The sequence below is a fragment of the Populus trichocarpa genome, chromosome 6 (genome assembly GCF_000002775.5).
Source record: "Populus trichocarpa isolate Nisqually-1 chromosome 6, P.trichocarpa_v4.1, whole genome shotgun sequence".
NCBI lineage: Eukaryota > Viridiplantae > Streptophyta > Magnoliopsida > Malpighiales > Salicaceae > Populus > Populus trichocarpa.
This window is the reverse complement of record NC_037290.2, coordinates 12638883-12662519: the sequence shown is the minus strand read 5'-3', so window position 1 is coordinate 12662519 and position 23637 is coordinate 12638883. Positions and strand designations below refer to the sequence as shown.

At 31.1% G+C, this 23637-nt stretch overlaps 1 protein-coding gene across 10 annotated transcripts; it reads right to left on the bottom strand.

Moving 5' to 3' along the window:
• Window positions 1–138: 138 nt before the first annotated feature.
• Window positions 139–12789, bottom strand: LOC7484659 (diacylglycerol O-acyltransferase 1). 10 transcript variants are annotated; one of them, XM_024604115.2, is made up of 17 exons: window positions 12661–12789; window positions 12106–12416; window positions 11936–12016; window positions 11738–11811; window positions 11522–11597; window positions 11319–11386; window positions 8782–8932; window positions 8454–8552; window positions 7316–7417; window positions 7076–7212; window positions 6458–6539; window positions 6326–6346; window positions 3412–3474; window positions 2865–2912; window positions 1011–1073; window positions 776–829; window positions 139–569 (listed from the first exon to the last, which is right to left on the bottom strand). In XM_024604115.2, the coding sequence occupies exons 2-17, from the start codon at window positions 12400–12402 to the stop codon at window positions 459–461; spliced, it is 1527 nt and encodes a 508-aa protein (XP_024459883.1). In that variant the 5' UTR covers window positions 12403–12416; window positions 12661–12789; the 3' UTR covers window positions 139–458. The 10 variants fall into 10 exon arrangements, 9 of the variants coding, with proteins under 9 accessions (XP_024459883.1, XP_024459882.1, XP_024459885.1 ...); XM_024604114.2 differs by having other exon boundaries at window positions 12106–12461; window positions 12661–12763; XM_024604117.2 differs by having other exon boundaries at window positions 8809–8932; window positions 12106–12461; window positions 12661–12763.
• Window positions 12790–23637: the final 10848 nt, after the last annotated feature.

The following is a 23637-nucleotide window of genomic DNA, read 5'->3' as shown; positions in this document are numbered from 1 at the left end:
AGGTAAATTGAATTACATTAATTACATCTCGACATTGCTGTCACGTTAAAAAAAAAAAAAAATTAATACAACCATCAGCATAGTCAACGATGTAGTTACTACTACCAAACAAAAAACTGTCATCAGTTGTGGAGGACCTTGAACGCAGTCACAACAGGATATGAATTTGAAAAGCCAAACCATGGAACAGGAACCATTAACATTTTTCTAGAAATGACTAACCAAACCAACCAACATAAAAAAAAAAAAAAAAAAAAACCAGTGTCACTTTGGCATTTTAATTCCCAGTGCCTGTACTACCAAAATTGCGTGTACATCAAAGACATTCAAAAATAATAAATAAAAAAGACATCTCGATATAACACGGCTCAACACCATTTCTCCTGCAGAACACATGGGAAAAAGCACTTCCATAACCATGCTTTTTGTTGATCTTGGCAAGCTCTACCACGCTCGTGTCACCTTGATTCAGTTTTCCCCTTCCGATTCATCAAGTCATGGTAATACAGAAGCACACACATTGGTTGACCAAGAATGCTGAAAAACAACCAGAAGATCATGTTTCCCACCTGTCATGAAAAGAATTGCATTCTGTCATGGACTAGAACAGGCTGCTGCTCATCGGGGTTTGATTTTGTACTCCATGGCCATCTACCATGGCGGACTACACTTTGCATGATGGAATAGAGCGGGGTTTGGAAGTCTGCTATTTATCAGATGTTCCAGATTTTAACCTCTCTGCTTGGGAGATGAAGAGGTGAAGAAATGGACATACCATGGAGCTTCTGAACTTATTTTGGAGAAATTTTGTGATCACCACTAAGGGAACCTGATCCAAACGAGAAAGAGGAAGCCATGTTTCCATTAGCTAATTCAACACACTTAAAAGATGATACTTTTCCTTCTTCCCTTTTCTTCTCTTAGGGAGTGGGGGGAGCAAGCATAAAACTGGTTTTAAAACTGTCAGTTGAAAACGAACTTCTGGCAGTCTCTGGTCAGAATCATCTTACCTGTAACATAATTCCAATAAATGCCCAGAGCTTGAACACGTGGCAGGGAACAGCAATGCACAGCTGCAGGATAATTAACATCAAATGCCACCACAAGTACATGGCTGTAATTGAAACTATTGAATAGAGCCAGTGGTGCATCAATTCAAAAATTCTAGTGCAAGCAATGACTACAGAATCTCAAAGTGTTGGTCTATAACTCTATCGCAATCACTGCATTCCAAGAGTTCACCCTCCGTGAAGAGTTGAAGAGACGGTTCGTCAGCATCATCCTCAACTAAGCCCTCATCCCAACCCAGTTGGATCGGCCTACCAGTTATTCTGTAATTTCTTGATGTTTAGATCTCTTCTGTTTCCGAACCTATCAATCCATGTTATCAATGTGCCAAACTAAGCAGGTAACTTGGTGTGTCTAACTTTCAGATTTGGTTGCTACCATTATTTTTACCATTGACATAGCATAAAGCAAAGTCCCCAGCACTGTGTGGTTCCTAGACAAAGATAAGATTAGATTTTCATGACACTGTCACTGTGCAATTTGTCGCTCATGTCAAGTTCATCTCATCCAAAGCTGATCTTTTAATAGTTGAAATTAATTCACATTAAGTTGAACACAAAATCACTCCACCCATCAAGACTGGAGAAAAAAAAGAGAGAGTGATGAGTCCCTAAGCAAAATCCTTGATTTCGCATCAAGTGTGTGTACGAGTACAATTCAAAATCTCTCATGTAATCCAATTGGGCACATATCCAATACTATACTTGACCTGGTACGCCTCCAATACAAATCGGATACTAGCCAAATAAAAACTAATGAATAATAAATATTATTTCAAATGCTTGGGGATACTTTAAAAATGCTTTCATAGATGTATCCAAAACCCCATGGATACATCATTACTACAATTTTGGTTGCAAATTGAATTTTACTAATTAGTTTTTGCACATTTTCATTTTATAATATCAAATTAATATAATAATCCCTCCATCCCAAAGAGATTGTATGGTTTTCTATTTTGTTCATCACAAACTGATTTTCTGATCAAAACATTGAGTCATGTATTTTCCTAAAATACCCCTAGTTAAACCCACTTTGTAAGAGGCATACAATAGAGGGTGTTTTAGAAAAGTGTGATAAAGAATGGTGATATGACATGTGTCAATTAATGATTGTAGAAAGTCAAACATGACAATCCTTTTAGGACAGAGAGTATGATTTATATAGATAATAAATGATTTTTTTTTTTTTGAAATGGATAATAATTGATGAATATTGTCAAAGTGACAAATGCAATCTTAACATCGTTATTATTGGTGTTATTCAAACTAATTTATGGTTTCCCATCTTGTAAATAGTTTGACATATTTTGAATTAATTTCTAGAATAAAAACGAGAAACTACATAAAAAATGTAAAAGTAGAACATATTTGTTTTTAGCTTAATAACACATTGATAAATAACATAATCATCCTGACCATCCCATCCTTTAAAAAGAAAAATAAATACATAAATTTAAAATAAATATCTTTTTATATTAAAAAAAACTATTTTATATATTATAATACCAAACCAACATAATTTCATTTTATCCAAAAATTTGGCATTATATATTTTTAATAAAGTATCCATGACATCTTGTATCATATCCTAAATTTAAAAAATTGAAATATTGACATCTGCATCATATTGTATTCATATCCTTGTTGATACTTCCTAAAACAGATACTTCTATAACTAACAAATAAACATGCAAAAATTTGATCTTCTATGTGAACATATAAGCCAGCTATGAGATGAACTAGTCAAGATAAAAGTCATCGAATAACAAAAATAAAAAATCAACCCAATAATACCTCGTGAAATACAGCTGAAACTAAGAAGGCAATAAGTATAGCTAACCCCTGCAATGATATGGGAAAAAACAACAAAGAAAAATTGTGAGAAACTGCCAAGAGAGTATCTCTATTAAGTTTTTGTCTAACAAAATATAAAATCACCAGGACATGCTTGGTTAATAATACACAGCCCTAAATAAGAATAAACCTAAGACAACCCCCTTCATATTCCATGCATCATCCTTCTTCCAAAAGTTGCTGTCAACAATTGTCATAAATAGGAGTTTAAAGTTTATACTTGTAATTTTGATTTCTTTGTGGAATTAGCAGAAAAATAAAAAGAAAGTTGGAAAGAAGATTCAATAGAAAAAAAAATTGCAAGATAAACCAAATTATAGCATGTCTTGTAATCCATAGGTCACATTATAAAGCTTCCATCATAGAACAAGAAAATGAAAATCTGTGATGACAAAAGCAGAGATAAAAATACAGCAAGAAGAAATGTTCATTTACTTTCTAACGAATCAAGTGTAGTTTACAGTCCACGGAGAGAAAGGGAAGTTACCTTCGGTATTTTATTCCGTAGGCATGGAAAATAGATATGGCGAACCATCCACTTATGAACTGGCTGTAGACGGTTAGGATTCAATTAGAGGTATGCTTGACCAACCAGTCTCTGTGTGCGTGTGTGTTCGTAAGCAGCACATCTTATGTTCGTTATAATAACTACAACATTACAATAAGAATGCAAATGATATATAAAAGCACCGGATGAACACACTTGTAAGCAACTAACTGGCTTAAACATTTTTCCCTTGTATTTGTCTCAGTTCTTTAAAATTTCCCCTATGTTGGTAATTTATTTAATAACACTTTGTGTTTGTAAAATTGGCTCAATTAGGTTCAATGGTTAATTGTCATCCAATTGCTCAATTAATTGGGTATGACAACAAATAATTTCCACACGTGATGAAAATTGAACTCATATACCATGTAAATGATGTCATGTGACCTACATGTGATCGATCAAAACAAAAAAAAAATCTCTCACCTGAGCTGTAAGCTGCTCAAGTGCCTCTCTTTATTATTTATGAAACGCAGCCACTGTCAACCCAAAATCTAAATTCTAGCTTCTTCCCTAAAATAATTAGAAACCCTTCCAAATCTTGATCAAATCACATGCGAATCTTTTTGTTTTTATGGATCTCTAGGCCATTTCAACTTAGTTCATTAAACATCATTCATTTGATATGGGGATCCAATTTTCATCCTATATAGAAATTGTTTGTCCATGGCATACCTAATTAATGGAACAAACGGAAAGGAAGTTAACTATTGCCCACAATTGAACCAATTTTACAAACATATAGTTACTGAACAAATTAACACATGGATAATTTTGAATAATTGGGACAAACACAAGGGCAAAATGATAGGTTATACAGCAACTAATTACCATGGTATTGCTGACAATTGCATCAACAAATAAAATCTTTTCCACGACATGGACAAAAGATTGAATAGAAATTGAAGAGTTTCAATCTAATATCCTTATCTTGACACAACTTTCATTCGAATAGAATGATTTGCAACTAATAGAAGTACCTTATTGTCCAGTCATAATGTTGATCCACAACAAAATTCAAACAGCACATGGTAACCATGGCCAGGATTTCAATAAGAAGATATAGCAACTTTTATACCTTCATGATCCAATAGCCAACTAGGAAACTACATAACAAGAATTCATATAGATCAAATATTCATTTTTTTCCAATTCCATAGTTCCCTGACATTTTCCATTTTCTACCTTAAATGGGAATAGCATTTATCCTCTTGAGACTCCCGAATCAATTAAACATCTATGAAAACAATTTCTAGGGAGGCACATGTTAGAATTCCCACACCATTCATGTTATAGATTTAAAACAAGAATGTATTCCGGAACACATGACTGCTAAAACACACAAAGTTTATGATTGACCATATTGATCCATCACATAAAATTTTGAAGGTGTTCCCATAATTTATTGACTTTCTAATGTTTGGAGGAACTTTAGACAACTAGTCAACATAATTCATTTTCCGATAAAAAAAATAGAAGCTTTAAAAGAGGAAGCTTTTTTCTGGTTTGAAAGAGTTGGAACACATTCATTAGGGCTCACGAACTATAATCACATACTACTTCATTATTCTTCCATAATACATGTATTATACTTGTATTAATACTCTATATATTGTATTAAAAAAGACAATGTATTGACAAATTACAAAAATCTATATAATATTTTATAGGAAATTAAAATATAAATATACATATATAATATATCGATATTGAATACAAGGGATTTGCTAGCCTACCCTGCCCATCCTTCGAGCATGTTAGCATTGTCCCTTTTTTTTTTTTAACATAATGTACCCTTAATTTAAAGCTTTATTGATCTCTTGTGACTGGCATAGTACTGCCATCTGGTACCCTTGCTTTTTTTCTTTTCTTTTTCTTTTTTTGTTATTTGCTCTCTCTCTCTCTCTCCCATCTTTCTTTCTCCTTGATTTATTATTTTCCTTTATCATCATTCTCTAATAGCCACTGCAAAGGCAATGAGGAAGGTTTTTATATCAAATCCATTTCTGAGAATTAATGATTGCAAAGAGATAAATACAAGATAGGGAGTATGGGATAGCCATTGCGTTGCTGGATGAAGAGAAAAAACGAGAGAGATTAACAGCTTGAGAAAGTGAAGATAGTGCTTCTTTACAGAAAGATCGGAATAGTATTTCCTTAATTCTTTAAATTTGAAATCCTACAGAAGCACTGAACAAAGCAATCAAGATTTAGCAGTTAGGCCACTTTAGAGTCCATTTCTAACTACAATTTCTGTAGCAAAACTTGAAGTGATGATGATGTGTTATTGCTCATGCTTTATTCAGACTATAAAAGAAAAAAAAAGGAAGAAAGAATGGGGAGGGGAGGAGAGAATAAACTGGGCCCCAATGTTTGATAATTAAAGTCGGGGTTACTGAAATGACAATATTATCTCTATTAGAGATGATTAAGAAAAGCCCATAATTATAATACATAATGTCCAAAAAATTTGGGCACATTGCTAGTCCGCCTAAAGAGTGAGTGGGTTAGCAAATCCCTATATATAATACATTTACACATAATATATAGATAAGAAAATACTTTTTGTTAGAAAATATACAACATGTCATATTATAACAATAATTAAAAATAGAATGTTATTATGAAAAATGGATAACAAAGGCAAGAAAGTCATTTTCATTGCACAATAAGCATTGGAAAATATTTTCAACCTCATTTTCCATGGTAGAGCTAAACATCCAAAAATAATCCATTTTCCTAGAATTCATTTTCCATGGAATTCATTTTACAAAAACAAAATATTAATTTACCAATAAACAATCAAGCCTCAGAATCTAAGATAAAATAAAGAATTTCAAGTATAGAAACATACCATATTCCACATTCTCCAATACTGTTGAAAGCCACAAATCCAAAATCACGTTTGCAAATGTAAAGATGATAAGCAAGGAATTTTTTATCGATATATCAAGAGGAAAACATTTTCCAGAAGATGAGTTCTTACTTCTTCAACAGTTCTTGCATTCCACCAATCCTTGTAGAACTCCCGATCACCAAAGCAAAGGAGCTCGGCAAGTATATTTAACCTACATTTGCAAAACATTATTCAACTCAAACTAAAGAGATGAACCTGGTCCTACAATTCCCCCTTTATGGGAGGGAAGAAACCTAGTGTAAATTTCTAGGAATATGCCAAGCTTCAGGAATCATGCTAGGTGAATAAAATTATGCATTAAACAAAACTTATAAGCACACTTTATAAAAATTACTCCCACTTCAACAGAATCTGCACACAATTTGAAATGCAAGTTGTTACTTGTTGGACAAGTTATAAGAAAAACATTTTCAAGGGAATGCAGTCAATAGTTGTTGAAGTAAATGTGTCCAATGGAGGATTCTTACAACTCCACTACAACTAAATGAAACTACACATAACACTATTGATCTAAAAAAATTTCCACTAAACAATCTTCACTTGACACCATTGAAGCAAACTAACTACAGCTATAACAAGCTTCATGGTATTAATGAAAAAAAAAATGAAGAAAATTTTGGCAATTATTGGAATTTCTTTAACAAAGAGGAAACTATTCATTAAAACGCGAAAGAAAAGTTCACTCACCACAGGTGGAAAAAGCAGTAGAACATGCAAAGCCATACATATAAATTAGGAACTGAGAGCTTCAAGACCCTCTCAATGGCATACAAGAGATTTCCTTTAAAAGGGTGCTGTGAATTCTTAACAATAGGATTGATATACTGCAGAATTATGCCCACCAAACATGTCAGGAATGCATGCCTTTATTTTTTTAAAAAAAAGAGAGAGCACTCATAACTGGTTTAAATGTGAAATTCTACTTACTTGTTCTATGATAAATCCCATGAATCCAGTAAATATTATTAACTTGACAAATTGTTGAACCACCCATCCCTTTCGAACAGATTCAGTGCGAGGATAGCTTGACTACAATGACAATGCATCAAGGCAAAGATTAGAGAATCCGATAACAAAGACAAGACATGGCAGCCACAAAATAGTGACAGAAGTCCTATTTACAAGCTATAGCCACACAAACACAATGCAAGAGCTATTTATAAAGTCAGACCACAAAACACAGCATAACCAGAATAGAGACCCCTACATTAATACTAGTCTTAAGAAATTTATGACAACATAAAAGTTAGATTCTATTTACAAATCCACGTCCCCTGTTATATGTGTATCATTTGTATTATGTGTCATGGTATTTGGGAGACAAGTAGTTATTTCTTTACGCATTAAGTGATAGCATGGCATATGTAGCTCAGGGTATGGGTAATTACTGCCAATCCTGCATGGTCCCAAGACCCAAGTGTTTCAAGATTGTGTGAGCAAAACGTTTGTAAATTTGGTCAATTAGAACAGAGTCAAAATTCAAGGTCTTTATCCATTGTCTTCTATCCAGACATGGAAAAGAATTGTTCTTTATGAAATGCTGGGCATTAAGCCCCAACCCTCGAGACCAGGAAAGAATAATAAAATGCGCCGAAGGATAAAACTGCTTGGATGTATCTAAAATCATAAGAATTGATGGAAATGAGACAAAATGACCGATCTATGCAACTAGGACACTCAGAACACATCCAGTCCCATACACAGAGATAACATAAGAACATTTGTCTACCATTAGGTAATGTGGGAATATCACACAACTCAAGTTTAAAAAGGTACTCTACACCAATAATTCCATGTACAGGAGTATAACCTGATTGTTATAGCAGGAGTCCTCTCATTCCATGCATGCAGGGTGACTTTCAACATATATATCCTAGTAAGTTCATTCTTTCTTTTATTCTCTTGTAAGTAAAAAAAAAGACTTTTCATTGCAATGTATCCTCTAGAATTTTTGGAAATAAATCAAATATCATTAGGTAATACAAGATGAACCAATAAAAGTTTATAAAAAGCTGAAAATGCATATAGTTGTTCATATATGGGCTGAAGAAACATGACTGATTACCTGGTAACATAATGTGGGAGCCACCATGAAGTAGACCAAACTCTTAAAGTAAGTATCATAAGGATTACCCACATAAGGAGAAATGGATGGGACATCTTCCTGAAATTAAACAGGACCTCGGTGAATAATGACTGAGAGAAACCAATTGATTAAATTTGATAGAGAGAAATATTGAATGTGTAATGATAATGATAATGGGAAGATAAGAGAGAGAGAGAGAAATGATAACACATCTACTTGATGCTTCTAGCACATATTTTCTCAATTCTTCAATTTACAATCTTATGTAGGACGCAATGCAACAGCTTTCACATGAAAAACCACGCACCTGCTGAGCTTTTTCAAATATACTTACCCTATCTATTGACTTGGCAATTGCTCTCAAATCAGAGTTTGTATGAGCATAAGATACCAATTTTAGCCACACAATGCAAGAAAAGAGCATCAACGTGACACCAGATAGAAAAGCAGAATCACACCTGCACAAATTAGCCAAGAATATTTAAGTGTCTTTGTTAACATCTAATGACTAAGGCATGCTAACGTCCTACAAGATCTAACAAGATATTAAGACATTTAGCTTATCAATTCCACTCCGAGAGAGAAAAATCAGCTTCAAAGAACTCATTTTTTATGCCTGTACAATAAATTATCCGCATGATAATTCTGACATGTTAAAGTTTTATGTCATCTAAAGTTTGTGTTAGAGAGAGAGCGCGGGGGGGGGGGGGTACTTGATGAAATGGAACTGCAGAGTTTACGAACTTGCACAGATTCTGATGCTTGAGGGTTGGGAACTCGGAAACTTCAATCAATTGTAGGTAATAATTTCAGTTACCAAAATGTAATTCCAAGATTTTAACTGCTTTTTTCACCAATATATGGTTACAAACATGGAAAATAAGCATCCACCATTTTGACAATACAAAGACCACAAGATCAAATCCAAATCAAAAGGGTTCTCTAGTCCTCTTGACTATAAGATGAAGGTACTGCTATGCACATCCCAGAAGCAGTGATTTATAAGGTGTCCAAGAAAACTTATGTCCCACAATGATCACTGTAAGAGGCAATGATCTCCTAAGATTTCAGAATCCTGCCCCAACCAACTAGAACATGCTCTATATCACCCCAAATATAACACATCCCAAAGGCTCTTACGATCCTTTACATCCATAAAAGATAAAGAACACTTGAATGATTCAACCAGGCTCTCTTTGAAAAATGGCTTTGGAGGTTCATGGTGGAATGATAACTTGTGCAGATTGATCACTGAAGATATTCATGAAGTGGATTTTAGGGGCAAATTTTCTAGAGAGGAACATTTCTTATCCTAGTTTTTCAATATCTATTAAAAAGGTTGGGTCATTTTTCTTCTCTTGTCAGTTTTGACTAGGGAAGAAGGCATCCTATTTTGCATGGCATGATAAATGGGATATGGAAGAAGCATTCAGATCCAGTTTCCTAAACCTTTTGTGTTAGCTTAAGATAAACATGCTCTCCAAGCCATTGTTTCAACATAGATGAAGACAATATAATTTTGGCACGCGTGGCAATATTGGCAGATTCATGTTTAAATGAGCAAAAGTGTGTGGCAATGGTGTATTGAACTATCTTTTCCATTGGGATATGGTTAATTTAGTCGGTCGACAGCTTAATACTTGGGATACATTGTGGTTTGTAGAAGCAGCGAATCAAAAGACTCTATCAGAGATAAGAGTCTAATGCTAACTCTTTTGAATGATTTTTGCATAAAACTACATTCTTATCAAGTTAGATAAATGTTTTCACCGAGGAATGTAAGAATGTAAAAACTATACATTCCAGGTGCCTGGACAAATGAAGAATTCCAGATATAAAGTCTCCCCGCCCTCAATACATATAAAACGAGTATTAGGTGAGACTCATGAAGACTTTCAATTAATCTATATCTGAAATCTATATGAAAGCAGGGGCCTGCATTTGTTCTGATGTCATCGAAAAAGTTAAATGCTGTGTTACACAGCATGATAAATGATAAAGTTAATAACTTCATCAAAATGAGAGAAATAATGAGGAAATGCAAAAGGACAGATACAGAACATACATGAATTGTTGGCAACATTGCTTCCAAAAGCTAGAGAAAAAAGCCTTGCGGAAATATGACAACTAAATTTGTTAACTCAAATTTATTCACCACAAACTCACTACAAATTTATCAACCACTGATCAGAGAACTAAAAAATCTACAGACAGATCAATTGCCACAAAGATGATTTGAACAACCAAAAGTAAACTCAACACCTACAGTTAGATAGACAGCCTAGTGCTTGTGCAATTTAAACTGCATTTTTCTCTTATCTAAAGGAAACTTGACCGTTTTCATGCTCTAATGTTATCAATTGTTTTGTATTATTTTTCAAATCAATTGTTTGACAATGTTAGACCATAATCTGTGCAAACTGCAAGTCATAAGCTAGTTATCAATATCTTTCAATCCTCACTGTGAGTTTCCAACAATAGTGTTTCCTTTTGCATTCATCTTTGATATCACCACCGAATTCTATCAACGAAGGCTACACCATAACCAAGATTGATGATTGAATTGAAGTTTATCATGGAACCTGACAATTCTGCCTCTCATGAAACCTAAAGAGTCATATAGAATCTTCCTAAACGTGAACTCCACTTTTTTAGCACATCTGATTTTCAATTGGCATGCAATTTTCAAATGGAGTAAAAGTATTACACTTTATGTTTCAACAATCTAATTCATTGAGCAACATAGAGGCTATTAATTTCCAAATTTGATAAACTAACAGTTATACATCACTAAACTTCGCAATAGATAACTAAAAAGAAAATGGAAAACTAAATAAAATCAACCTGAGAATTACTAAAACTGGATATAAAAGTGATCCTGTGGTGATGATTGTATGAAGGAAAACAACAACCTGCAATTTTAAACTTAAAGTTAGCTTCAAACTAAACAGGCTCCACAATGAGCCGTGAGTTATTTATTTGAGCAATTATAATAAGCCGGCTCTATTAATGGCAAGATGCAGAATAATCAGCATTTTAGCACTTACAAGTTGAGGTAAATAATTTTGATATGCCAACTTCTCAACAAGATAGGCCGCGAAAGGGAATGCTGGAAGGCTAAGACTGTAATATAAGCAATAATCCATAACAAATTTCTTGTCAAGGAAAAAAAAAGTAACAATAATTCAGATTTGAAACCAAACGAAAAAAAAAAGAACATTCTTCGTCAGTCAGATAGAATAAATTGGAAAACAAAATATTACCAGCACATAAACAGGGGCCAGTCTCTTAATGATTTTGAACTAAACCAAAATCCACCGTTAATTAACCAACCATACTGCAAAAAAAAAAAAAAAAAAAAAACTCTTAACATTATTTTATTTTAAATTTTGAGAGAGCATGCCACAAGATTTTTATTGTTACAGGAAAAAAAAAAGGAAGAAGAAGAAAATAGCACTAACCTTGATTATATTTTCAATGATAAGCCTGCTGTTTATAGCCACAAGCACAACTATACAGAGATTGAAGAGACCTGCATGACTCTGCAGCCACAAAATTGTAGTAAAGACAAAATTATTGAAATCTATCCATCCATAAAACGCAAATTAAAATGAATTTAAACGATCCATACTTGTTTAAAAATAGCATCAGAACTAAGAGGACTCTCTCTAACACCACGATGAGCAGGCATTGAAGGCCGATAATTGAATTTAATATCCGATCGATTCTCATTCGTAACCTTATCGCATTCTTTACCATTACTTTTCAAATCCTCCGATTCCATCATCTCCGTCGAAGGCGAATCCGTGACAGTAGTAGACCTCCGTCGAACGGAGAAGTTAAGATCCGACGTCGTCGATGATGATGTTGTTGCCGTTGATGTTGCAGTTGCCTTTATATGATTCTCCGGAGACTCTAACGCCGCCATGATTTTTTGATACACTGAAATGCAGTGTATCAAAAATAAAAATTATAAAAGTTAGAAGCCTGTAATTTATACATATAAAAAAAAAAGAGTTAATAAGAGGTTGATAGTAAATGCGAGTAATTTATAAATAGAAGGAAGCGTCGGGTGATGGAAATTTTGAATGTTTAATTTTATTTTATTTTGGAAAGAAAATCGAGATTTAGAGTCAGTTAGGTTTTTTTTTTTCTTTATTCATGGAAGTGAGGATACGCTGCTAACCAGACAGGCAGGAAGGCAGGGACCAGGATAGGTTTCAGCTCTTCTTCTTCTTCTTCTTCTTCTGTTTCTTTGAAGTTCATGTGTGTATGCACCTTTATTATGGCCTTCTGGATAGATTGTTATTTTTACTATTATTTTGGGATATTAATAGCATGTAATATTATTTTAATGTTATTTTTAAAAGTATTTTTTATTTAAAAATATATTAAAATAATATTTTTTTATTTTTAAAAAAATATATTAGTATATTAAAACAATTTAAAAATATTTAAAAAAGTTAATTGAAAGCAAAAACAAATCTCAATCTTTTTTTAAATATTTTTAAAAAACAAAAACAAATATATTCTAATTTATTTTCTAAGAAAGTCATTGATTGGCATATTTTATTAGCCTTAGCAATGGCTTTCTTTTGATTATTTTTTTAAATGAGCTCAATAATTTAAAATTTTTTGATGAAATAATATTATTCAAAACATTTTGGTGAAATAATATAGTTTTATCTTATCATGTTTCAGAAACATAATATTTATTAAATATCGTTATTTTTAAAAGTGATAATAAGGTTATCGTGCTTCAAAACAGTAACAATTTGGCATAGCGTGTTTTAGAAGCGTGGCAACTTAACATGTCGTGTTTTAGAAGCGTAATATGTCGTGAAATTTAATCCATTCCATATCAAAGAACATAAACAGACATGACCCACCTCTCTCTAAAAAAACTCATTAATTACTTGTTTTTTCGCCCTTAAAACTCATCTTAGTCTTCGAGTATTCTAGGACTTTTTCTATTCAAAATTCATTGTTGCCCTGGCCCTTATCACTCTCTAGTCTTATAAGTAAGATAACATATTACATTGTTGTTAAATATATGGGTTGTATATTTAATTTATATTTGATTTAGTTGAAATGAAATTATTGTTTAGGGTTTAGGTTGAGGGATGTTTGCTATTTTCTACAAGTATGAATTGAAGAATTTAAAATAATTATTTACATTTCAAATGTTGGTTGTTAACATGAAAAAAACAAGTAATTTTTATTTAATAATAACTATGGTTTTGGGAGCATTTTCATGAAGGTCGGCTCCAAAATCCCAGATTACCACTTATGATTGTTCAGATTATGGAAGTTACATTTCAGCTTTCATTAGGGTGTAGGTAATGCATTTATATTGTCTAATTATAATTTTAAAAATTCAATTAAACTAATATATTTGTAATGCTAGGTGATGTGCTAGTAGAGTATTTGATAACAATTCAGCACATGTTTTGTCATTTAACTGGAGCAAGCTATATAATGATACATCCAGGTATTTTTTTTTTAACCATTTGTTAAAGACAACAATTTAACTTCAACAAATTATAGATGTTTAATATTGTAATATTTATTTTCTACAGGTCATTTGGACTCTGTATGAGGATGATAAATTGACAATTGCTCCAGCTGTTTGCATTAACTAGATGGATAAATGGACATCAATGATCTCATTGATATTTTTTAAGATGTTAGAGCTACATTGCTCAGATCGTGTAATGACGACAATTTGGTTACAAATAGCATATTTCAATCGACATCGATATAAGTGTTATGCTGCACACCATAAATCATCAAGGTAAAAATGCTGATTACAACTGGTTACGTTATCATGGAGCTTATGTATCACAATGAGATGCACAAAGAAATGAGATATTTACTTAGATGCATCATGTGATTACAGATGAGGGGTATATGATTTAGTACATGAGTTTATATGTTGGGTCATGACCAAGGTTGTTAAAATCGCGATTTTAACACAGCACGGAAAGCCGTTCACAAACTCGGATCGTAAAAACGGATCGTAAAATCGTAAAATCGTAAGGAATTTTAAAATATATAAAAAAAAAATTCATGATTTAAATAAAAATAAAGATTTTTTTTTAAAATTCAAGGCATTTGAAATATGTAGATAAAATATATTTATTTAATCTAAACTTTATTTTCTTATTAATGCATCTCTTAATCATTTAAATGAAAATATTTTTTTTTAAATTGCAAACACGATTTTCTAAACAACAATCTATCATAATATTAAAAGTAATATTTGTCTCCTGATAAATTTTGGTCCTTGAATTTTAAATTTTTTTTCAAGCAATGAAACTAAATTGTTTTGTTTAAAATTGAGCATTAACCCAATGACATAATCTTTTTTGACATTAAGATAACCACTTAGAAAAAAAGTAAAATAAAGTTTTAAGCTTAATTCCTTGTGAACATTACGTAGAATAACAAAAATGAAAAATAAATCAATAAACATAGTAGAAAAAATTTAAAGGACGGAAAAAAAAATTAAAGGACGGGAAAAAAAAAAAACATTGTTGTTTCTCCTTTTAATACCTCCTACTTTACAGTAAAAACACCTTTAGATATTTTTGTTAATAATTGCATGTTGTACAATATGCACAGAAGAAACCAAAACGTGAACGGCTTTCCGTATTTTTCTTAAACCAAATCCTAGGGAAAGCAAATCGTGCCCGCGAAGCTTTTGCTCTTACCAAAGCATCTGACAACTGTCCAAGAGGGGGAGATTTTGTTTCAGGGCCTCATTTTATCAAAATCGCAAAATCGGTCCTGAAATCACGATTTTGCGCGATTTCATCTGATTTTTGCGATTTCACTTGATTTCAACCCGATTTTATCCATTTTTGATTTTTTCAAGCGATTCAACCCGTAATGCATGTTTTGACTCGTAAAATCGTACGATTTTAAGAGTCAAAACGCGATTTTAACAACCTTGGTCATGACACTAGATCCCAAGCAACTTCCTCTATCTACAAACATATAATATGAGCAACTTGCCCAGCGAATTTAAAATGTTGTAAGTAATCAAATCTTTTTAGAATTAATATATGTTAAATGATGAGCTTTATTTATTGATATTTTTATTTAACATTAATGTTTTATTAATATTAAGTTGGTTTGTTACTATGAAAGGGTCGAGAGGTTGTACTTGTACTTCATAATATTGAAAAAGAACACAAAGGATACACATATATGTCTCAATGGTTTAATGTTTTTCGCAATGAACTTGGGAACGTTAGAGATATTTTAACTCTTGATGATGTCGTGACAAAGAATGAGGCTACTCAGGTAGTAGTAAGATGCAGTCGTGATATTGATGAGCCCAGATCATCTAGTAGATGAAGTAAACGTAAATAAATATATGAGTTCTGTTGACATATTTAGGGAGTTCAATTAGTAAAATGTTGCATTATTTAAGTATTTCATATTTATTTTGTATGTATGTATGTTTATTTATTTCCATGCATCTCATGAAAACATTCTCATATAAAATTACAATTCATAAATGTGGGGTGAAAATAATTGAGATTTGTGTTTTGAGTGTCAAGCCTAAGGCTATTTGTGATTATTAAATGTGAGAATTTGTTGTGTTTGGTTTTTGTGGTTATTTGCAGGTATTTTTAAACGGGATAAAATTTTGGGTAAACTTGCTAAATAGGGGAAACTTTACTGAAATTTTGTTAAAATTGAAAATTTTCTTACTTTCTAAAATCATTAACTAAATTAAATGTAAGATTAACGAACTAAATAACCATTGAAATTACAATTGTGATGTAATTCAATGATAAATCTCATAAGAACTCTTTTTGTTAGATTTAGAAACAACTGAATTTTGTTGATGGATTTTCGTAGGATTGCTATTGAAATTTAATTGATATTACGGTTGTGAAACACCACATCAATTTAATTGATGTCATTTTTCATTACTGTAACATTTAATGAATGTTGCGGTTTCAAAACGCGATATTAATTACATGTCGCATTTCATAACCTCGACATCAATTAATTGTTGCGATTATGAAACTAGACTTTCCAAAGATTGCTACTTCATCAAAACCTTTTGTTATGATAGACAATATACCCCTTTTTTTTCTTTTTTCTTTATTATTTTATATATGAAATGCATTTTACCCCTATTACTTTTTATGTATGTTTTAAAATTTGTTTTGATTTAGTTTTTTTTTATTGAGTCCTTCTACATTTTGATGTGTCCAAATCAATAAATAATTGACACGTGTTTCTTTTTTGAAAACATAGTACTTTAATATTCTCTAAATTAGTCTCAAATATAAATTCTCACTTATCACAAAAATATCAAATAAAATTTCAAAATTTATTTTTTTCTTCTTGATTTTCATTCGATTGTTTTAGTAAAGGAGAGGGAGCTTTCTTTTTTCTTTTTCAAAATTTTAGTTTTTAATTTCATTAGTTTTAGACTTGTACCTGTTATAATTTTTTTATTGAAATGATTTTGAAATTATAATTTTTTTTCTTGTTAACATTTCTTATTTCTTATTGTATTCTTAATTGGATATATCGTTTATTTTGGAGATTGATTTTTTTATTTTTAAAAAATATTTAATTTATTTTTCAATTTATAAAAAATAAGAATATAAAATTTTTATATTTTTATTATAAATTAACATGTGTCAATCATATATCAGTCCAGTTTTAATTACTAAAGATCAAGTTTAACAAAAGGGCCACATTATAGACAATGTACTGGCCCATTACCCAGCTATGTTGCGGGTTGGAGCAAAAAACATTCAAGTGCAAAAAAAGATTGTATAGGCATTTTTAATGTGTCTCCTAAAATAATAAAATTTTAATTATGAGTTGAACAATATTTTTATCTAATATTAGATGGAAAAACATTTGATCCATCAAGGTTGACCAATAAAATTCACAGGGATAATCTTGAAAAAGACAATTCGAAAAGCTCAATCACAAATTAACTCAATGTTAAAGAATAAAATCAGTTAAAAAAACATTTAATTAGAAAGAAAAACTCAAGTGAACTCGAGTCAACTTGCTCAAACTCACAATGCAAGTCATGCAGGTCATCAGATTCAATAAGTTTTTTTTTTTTATCAAAGAGATTATTTTTCATTTAATTATAAGACAATAAAATACATAATAATTTTTTTTATATGAAACATTTTTCTAAAAAGTAAAAAAAAAAAGTGATAAGTATGTGAGGCTGAGATAGCAAAAGTAGATAATTAATAACAAATGGTGAAATTGTATTCTTTTAGGTTTGAGTTAAATAAAAAAAAATAAATCATCAATAAAAAAGGTGAAGTTGTATTTATTTTAAAATTGAGGCTAAAAAAGCATTAAAGAAAAAAAAAAGAAACAAATAATTCCCTGGATGCTATAGATTAACTCATTAAACCTGTGACCCAACTCATAGACTCAATTGGGTTCAATAATTTTTTTTTCATTTTTTAACCCAAAAATAAAATAGCAAAATTAAAAAAATAAGACTAAAAGGAGCCTCGACGCGAGGGCATGGTGGCCTAACATATCTGGACATTAAAACAAACAGCCTAGACATGTAGACTTTCCATCCTAGCCCGTATGCCTAGGCTTGTCTTTAATTATTTTTTAATTTCTTAAAAGGGTGGAAGACCATTTTTTTCAAAAAAAAGATAGCAAATGACACATCGCCTACTTTTTGTAGAAACCAGAGATAAGGAGGAAAAATAGGGCCTCAGGCTTTTTGTCTAAAAACTCATTTTCAACCCATTTTGACCCAAACACCCTACAAATCTTGATAAACTTATCAATGGCCTCAAAAACCTAAAAATGGCTAAAAAGATCAATATAAACTCGAACTCAAAAATATTCTCGCGATCATATTTGCCTCATTGAGCAAGGAGAAGGAAAAAAAAACACACCTGGGTGAAAGTCCCCTCATGAAATGAAACCTATTGACACTGATTTAAACCATTTGTATGGCTGGAATTATCATCAATGACTACATTCTCTCTCTACACCAAAATCTAGCAGTCCTCTCACTCTTCTAAAAAAAAAAGACTGAAAAATTAGGAAAATAAAATTTGATACCAAAATTGAATTTCTAACAACTAAAAGGATCGCTCACCTATAACCCGAAAAAGATGGGGGACCAAAATAAACTTTTGGTATGAAATTCAAAACCGCCACATATTTTACCCGCTATTTTCACTTTAATCCTATGTCTTTCAATCTAATCCTCTCTTAAAAAAATATGCAATTTGATGCTAATTTGGGTTTAAAATGGCTTAATTGTGCATAAATAAGTTTAGGGACCAAACTGAAAATTTAGAAAAATTTATTATTCCAATCCATAGTGATTTATGAGAGAGTGAATAGTGCATCCTTAAAAGTAAAAAGCAACACGATTTAGTTTTTTTTATTTATTTAATTAACTCATTGGCTCGCGCTACGCCACAAGTCGAAGCAAAAAACAATTTGTCTAGGCATTAGTAACGTGTCTTCTAAAAAAAAATTAGATCCTGACCATGATTTGAACAATATATTTTTTTTTCTAATATTGAAATAAAAAAATATTTGATCTATTTGGAATGACCTGCGAAACTCGCTGAGATAATTTAGGAAAAAACAAATTGGAAAGTTCAATCCCAAATTAACTCAATATTAAAGGACTAAATTGGTAAAAAAATAATCATTTAATTAAAACAAAACGTGAACTAGAGTCAACAAAGCAAACTCACGACGCAGGTTATACACGTCATTGAATTCAATAATTTTTTTTGTCACAAAGATTATTTTTCATTTAATTATATGACAATAAAACGCGTGATAATTTTTTTATATAAAACATGTTTTTTAAAAAAAAGTAAAAAAAAAAAAGAACATGATATGCATGTGAGGCTGAGATAATAAAAGTAGATCATTAATACAAAGGGTGAAATTGCATTGTTTTAGATTTGAGTTAAATAAAAGAAATAGGTCATCAATAAAAAAAAAAAAAGGGTGAAAGTGTATTTTTTTCTAAAATTGAGGGTTAGAAAAAGCATTAAACCAACAAAAAAAAACAAATAATAGCCTGGATGTTGTTGATTATCCTGTTAAACTTACAACCTGACTCATGAACTCAATTGAGTTCAATGATTTTTTTATCATTTTTTAAACAAAATATAAAATAGCAAAATTAAAAAAAAAAAACTAAAAGGAGCCTAGGCATATGGTCCTGATGTCTTAACTTATCCGAGAATTGAAAGAAAAACAACTTAGCCTATGCGTCTAGGCCTATCTTTATTTTTTTATTTTCTAAAAGGGGCGAACGACATATCATTTGTCTAATTTTCTAAAAGATAACAAAAAATGCGTCGTCTGTTTTACACATAATCCGACAACTAAAGTCATCAGAAAAACAGGGGCTCAAGTTGTTTTTGCTAAAAAAACACGTTTTCAACTCTTTTTTGATCCAAAACACTTAGAAAACACACTAAAGACCTTGATAAACATATTTATTGCCTAAACATTACCTAATTAATAGCTCAAAAATATGAAAATCAACTTAAACCTGAAAATATTCGTACTATCAGATATGTCTCACAGGACAACGAGAAGGGGAAATAACACCTAGGTGAAACTTTTCTCATGAAATGGAACTCATTGATGCTGGTATTGACCATTTTTATGGCCAGAATCATTGTCCACTGCGACTTTCTCTCTCTATATCGGAATCCAATGAGCATTTCTCTCTCCTCTCATAAAAAAGAACTGAAAAATAAGAAAAATAAATTTTGATACTAAAATTGAATTTTTGACAACTAAAAGGACTAGTTATCTAATAATTAAAAAATATAGGAGAAAAGAAACTTTTCAAATGAAATTTGAAGCCACCACCTAAATTACCTACCATTTTTACTTAGTCATCTGTCTTTCAATCCAACCCTTCATCCCTAAAAAATAAGCAATTAAGTGTTAATTTGGGCTCAAAAGGGTTTAATTGTGCAAAAAAATAAAAGTTTAAGGACCATTGAAAATTTAGAAAAAAAGAATATTTCAATCAACAAAATTTTGTGAAAAAGTGTATGGTTCAAATGTTATAGTAAATTCACCACACAACTTAGTTTTTTTAAAATTTAATGATACGCAAAGGCTAAATCAAAGCAAAAACAAAAGAGGAAAGCATATAAAAAACTGTATTGTATGGAAACGTGTTAATGGGAGAAACCTAAATTGGAACTCTAGTGTAGTAATTAAAGAGGTTTTTTTTTTATTTTTCTTAAAGAAAACTTTAAATTATAATTCTTAAAAAGGATTGAGGACAATTTAGCTTTTCCCTCTGAAATTTAATTGTTTTGATGTCTTTTTTCAACTTTAAATCAAGTATCAACATCCTCATTCATGTTATTCCAAGCAAAAAAAAAAAAATATTTTATAGTTCTTAAACTTTTGAATTAAATGTCTTTTAAACCTTACAAAATCAAATCTTTTACTTTAATTAAAAGTTTAAAATAATATCACATATATCATTTATTTTAAATATATAAGATATAAAACTAAAACTATGGTTTATATTAAAATCAAGGAAAAATATAAAATAATTTAAAATTAGTAAAACTTTATATTAAAAATATCATATAATTTCAAGACCATAGAACTAAGAAGTCTAATGTCAAGAGAAAAACAACTTTTAAACTTTTATACTATTACATAGATATAATTATTAATAATATATTTGATAAAATTAATTAACAGAACATTAAATGGTTGGGCGTAGCCATACTCATAAAACATTATTCATTGGAATAGTGTGTGTTTTTTTTTTATTTCACCTTTCAACAACTTAGCCTTCGTTTTTTTTTATTTATTTTTTAATTTTATCATTCAATATTAGATTGTTTTAAGAATTATGCCTTGTATTGTTTTTTTTCCTATTAGGTTATATTAACAAAACAGTAAAGGGTGTGGCTAAATACCAAAGACAACAATCCCGACATTCTCATTCTCAAGATTTAAGGTTTAGTCACACCCACAAAACACTATTTATTGGAAAAATATTTTTTTTGCTAGTATTTTAAAATTTTTTTTCAATTTCATCATTCAACAACTTAATCTTCTTATTTTTTATTTAGTTTTTTTTTTCAGTTTCATCTTTCAACAACTTAATCTTCTTCTTTTTTATTTAGTTTTTTTTTTAGTTTCATCCTTCAATATTAGGTTGTTTTGAAAATTGTACTTCATCTTTTTTCATTTTGTTGGGTTATATATTAGTTTCATGGATTTGTTATTCTCGATTTCAACCTTCAACATTAGATTTGTTAGAAGTGAGGCTTTGTAATTCTTTTTTATTTATTTTCTATAAATTTATCCTGATCTTATGACCTATATGTAGGCCAGCTGGAGTCTCTCTCTCTCTCTCTCTTTAATTTTTTTTTTAAAAAACATATGTATGTACAAGCAGTTGTGATTGTGGCTCACATCTTTCCTTGGTTTTACGTCCAAGAACGGCTTAAACGCTCTCTATGGGTCGGGGATAGGCTTCCCATCCAGTTTTCTTAAAAACTGGCAAACATGGTCTTTTTTAGTCAGATTTCCAAGACTATGTCGAGCATGTTCTTTATGGAATTGTGGCCATAAATTATGAATTGCACGATGCACATCTCCACTAGGGTGCATCTCAAGAATCAATAGAAGATTATCTAAAGACCCCTTACTCAGGCCATCCTTAATGAACTATATTTTATCTTCACTGTTTACAGATACCATTGCTAAAGAACGATATTTTGCATTACAAGTCCATCTAGCACATCTGTGACAGACTTTCAGTCGTTTTGCACGATGTTTTTTTGCAAAAGTGCTTTTACTTGTTCCAGGCATGTATGAAATGAAAGAATTGGAGGACTCACCTGATAATCGGACCTTTACTTCAATTAGCCAGCGAATATCTTCAAGAATTTCATGGTTCATTAACAATCTCAATCTTTCACACCTAGCACGGTAAATTTTTGTAATTGCATTCTGAGGCAGAGCGGGAAAATACTTTTTCAATTTTTCAAGAGTGGTTTCCAGTTTTTTAAAAAAGAGAAGTGGAAAAGAGATGCAAAGAAGGGAGAAAAAGCAAAGAATTGCACAAATATATACACAGATATCAGTTATTATGGGAAATTGAAATAATCGTATTAAGAGTCATAGAGTACCGTTATCCGCCATTTGACCGAGGTGAGAGAAACTAGCAAAACAAAGGTCACACCAAAAAGAAACACAAAAACAATGTGAGAAAAAATAAATCCATCTTTATATACAAGATCACCCAATTCAATAGAGTCATTTTCAATTGAAAAATTGTCAACGCAAACTTTCAAACGATGTCCATTTACCTTGAAAACATTACCATTCTTTGGATTCTCGATATCACAGGCCCCATATGGATACACATATTTCACAATAAAAGGACCGCTCCATCTTGATCTTAGTTTTCCAGGAAATAAATGGAGTCGAGAATTATAAAGCAAGACTTTTTAACCAACATTGAATGTTTTTCTCAATATTTTCTTGTCATGAAACTCTTTAATTCTTGCTTTATGAATTCTTGAATTTTCATATGCATCATTTATTATTTTCTCAAGCTCATTTATTTGTAATTTTCACAGCTGACTAGCATCATCAAGGTTTGAATTGAATGCTTTAATAGTCTAATAAGCTTTATGTTCAAGTTCCACAGGTAAGTGACAAGGTTTTTCATATACTAGTCCATAAGGTGACATACCTAATGATGTTTTATAAGCAGTTCAATAAGCCCAAAGTGCATCATTAAGTCTTAAAGACCAGTCTTTCCTATTAGGGTTCACTGTTTTCTCCAAGATCTGTTTGATCTCCCTATTAGCAAGTTCTACTTGTCCATTTGTCTGAGGGTGATAAGGGGTGGCAACTTTGTGTGTGATTCCATATTTCTTTATTAAAGACTCAAATGACTTGTTATAGAAATGAATTCAACCATCACTTATCATGGCTCGAGGAATTCCAAATCGACTTAAGATATTTTTTTTAAAAAACTTTATCACTGTTTTGTGATCATTGTTTCGACTTGGAATTGCCTATCCATTTTGAAACATAATCTACTACGACTAATATGTACAAGAAACCAAATGATGGAGGAAATGGACCCATGAAATCTATACCC

What these genes read in the sequence shown, in the direction of transcription:
- LOC7484659 (XM_024604115.2), bottom strand. Translation starts at nt 12,402, where the DNA reads ATGGCGGCGTTAGAGTCTCCGGAGAATCATATAAAGGCAACTGCAACA. An exon ending in TGGCCCCTGTTTATGTGCTG is followed by an intron (nt 11,598 to 11,737) that starts GTAATATTTTGT and finishes CTTATATTACAG; the next exon opens with TCTTAGCCTTCCAGCATTCC. An exon ending in ATTGGAGAATGTGGAATATG is followed by an intron (nt 3,475 to 6,325) that starts GTATGTTTCTAT and finishes AACCGTCTACAG; the next exon opens with CCAGTTCATAAGTGGATGGT.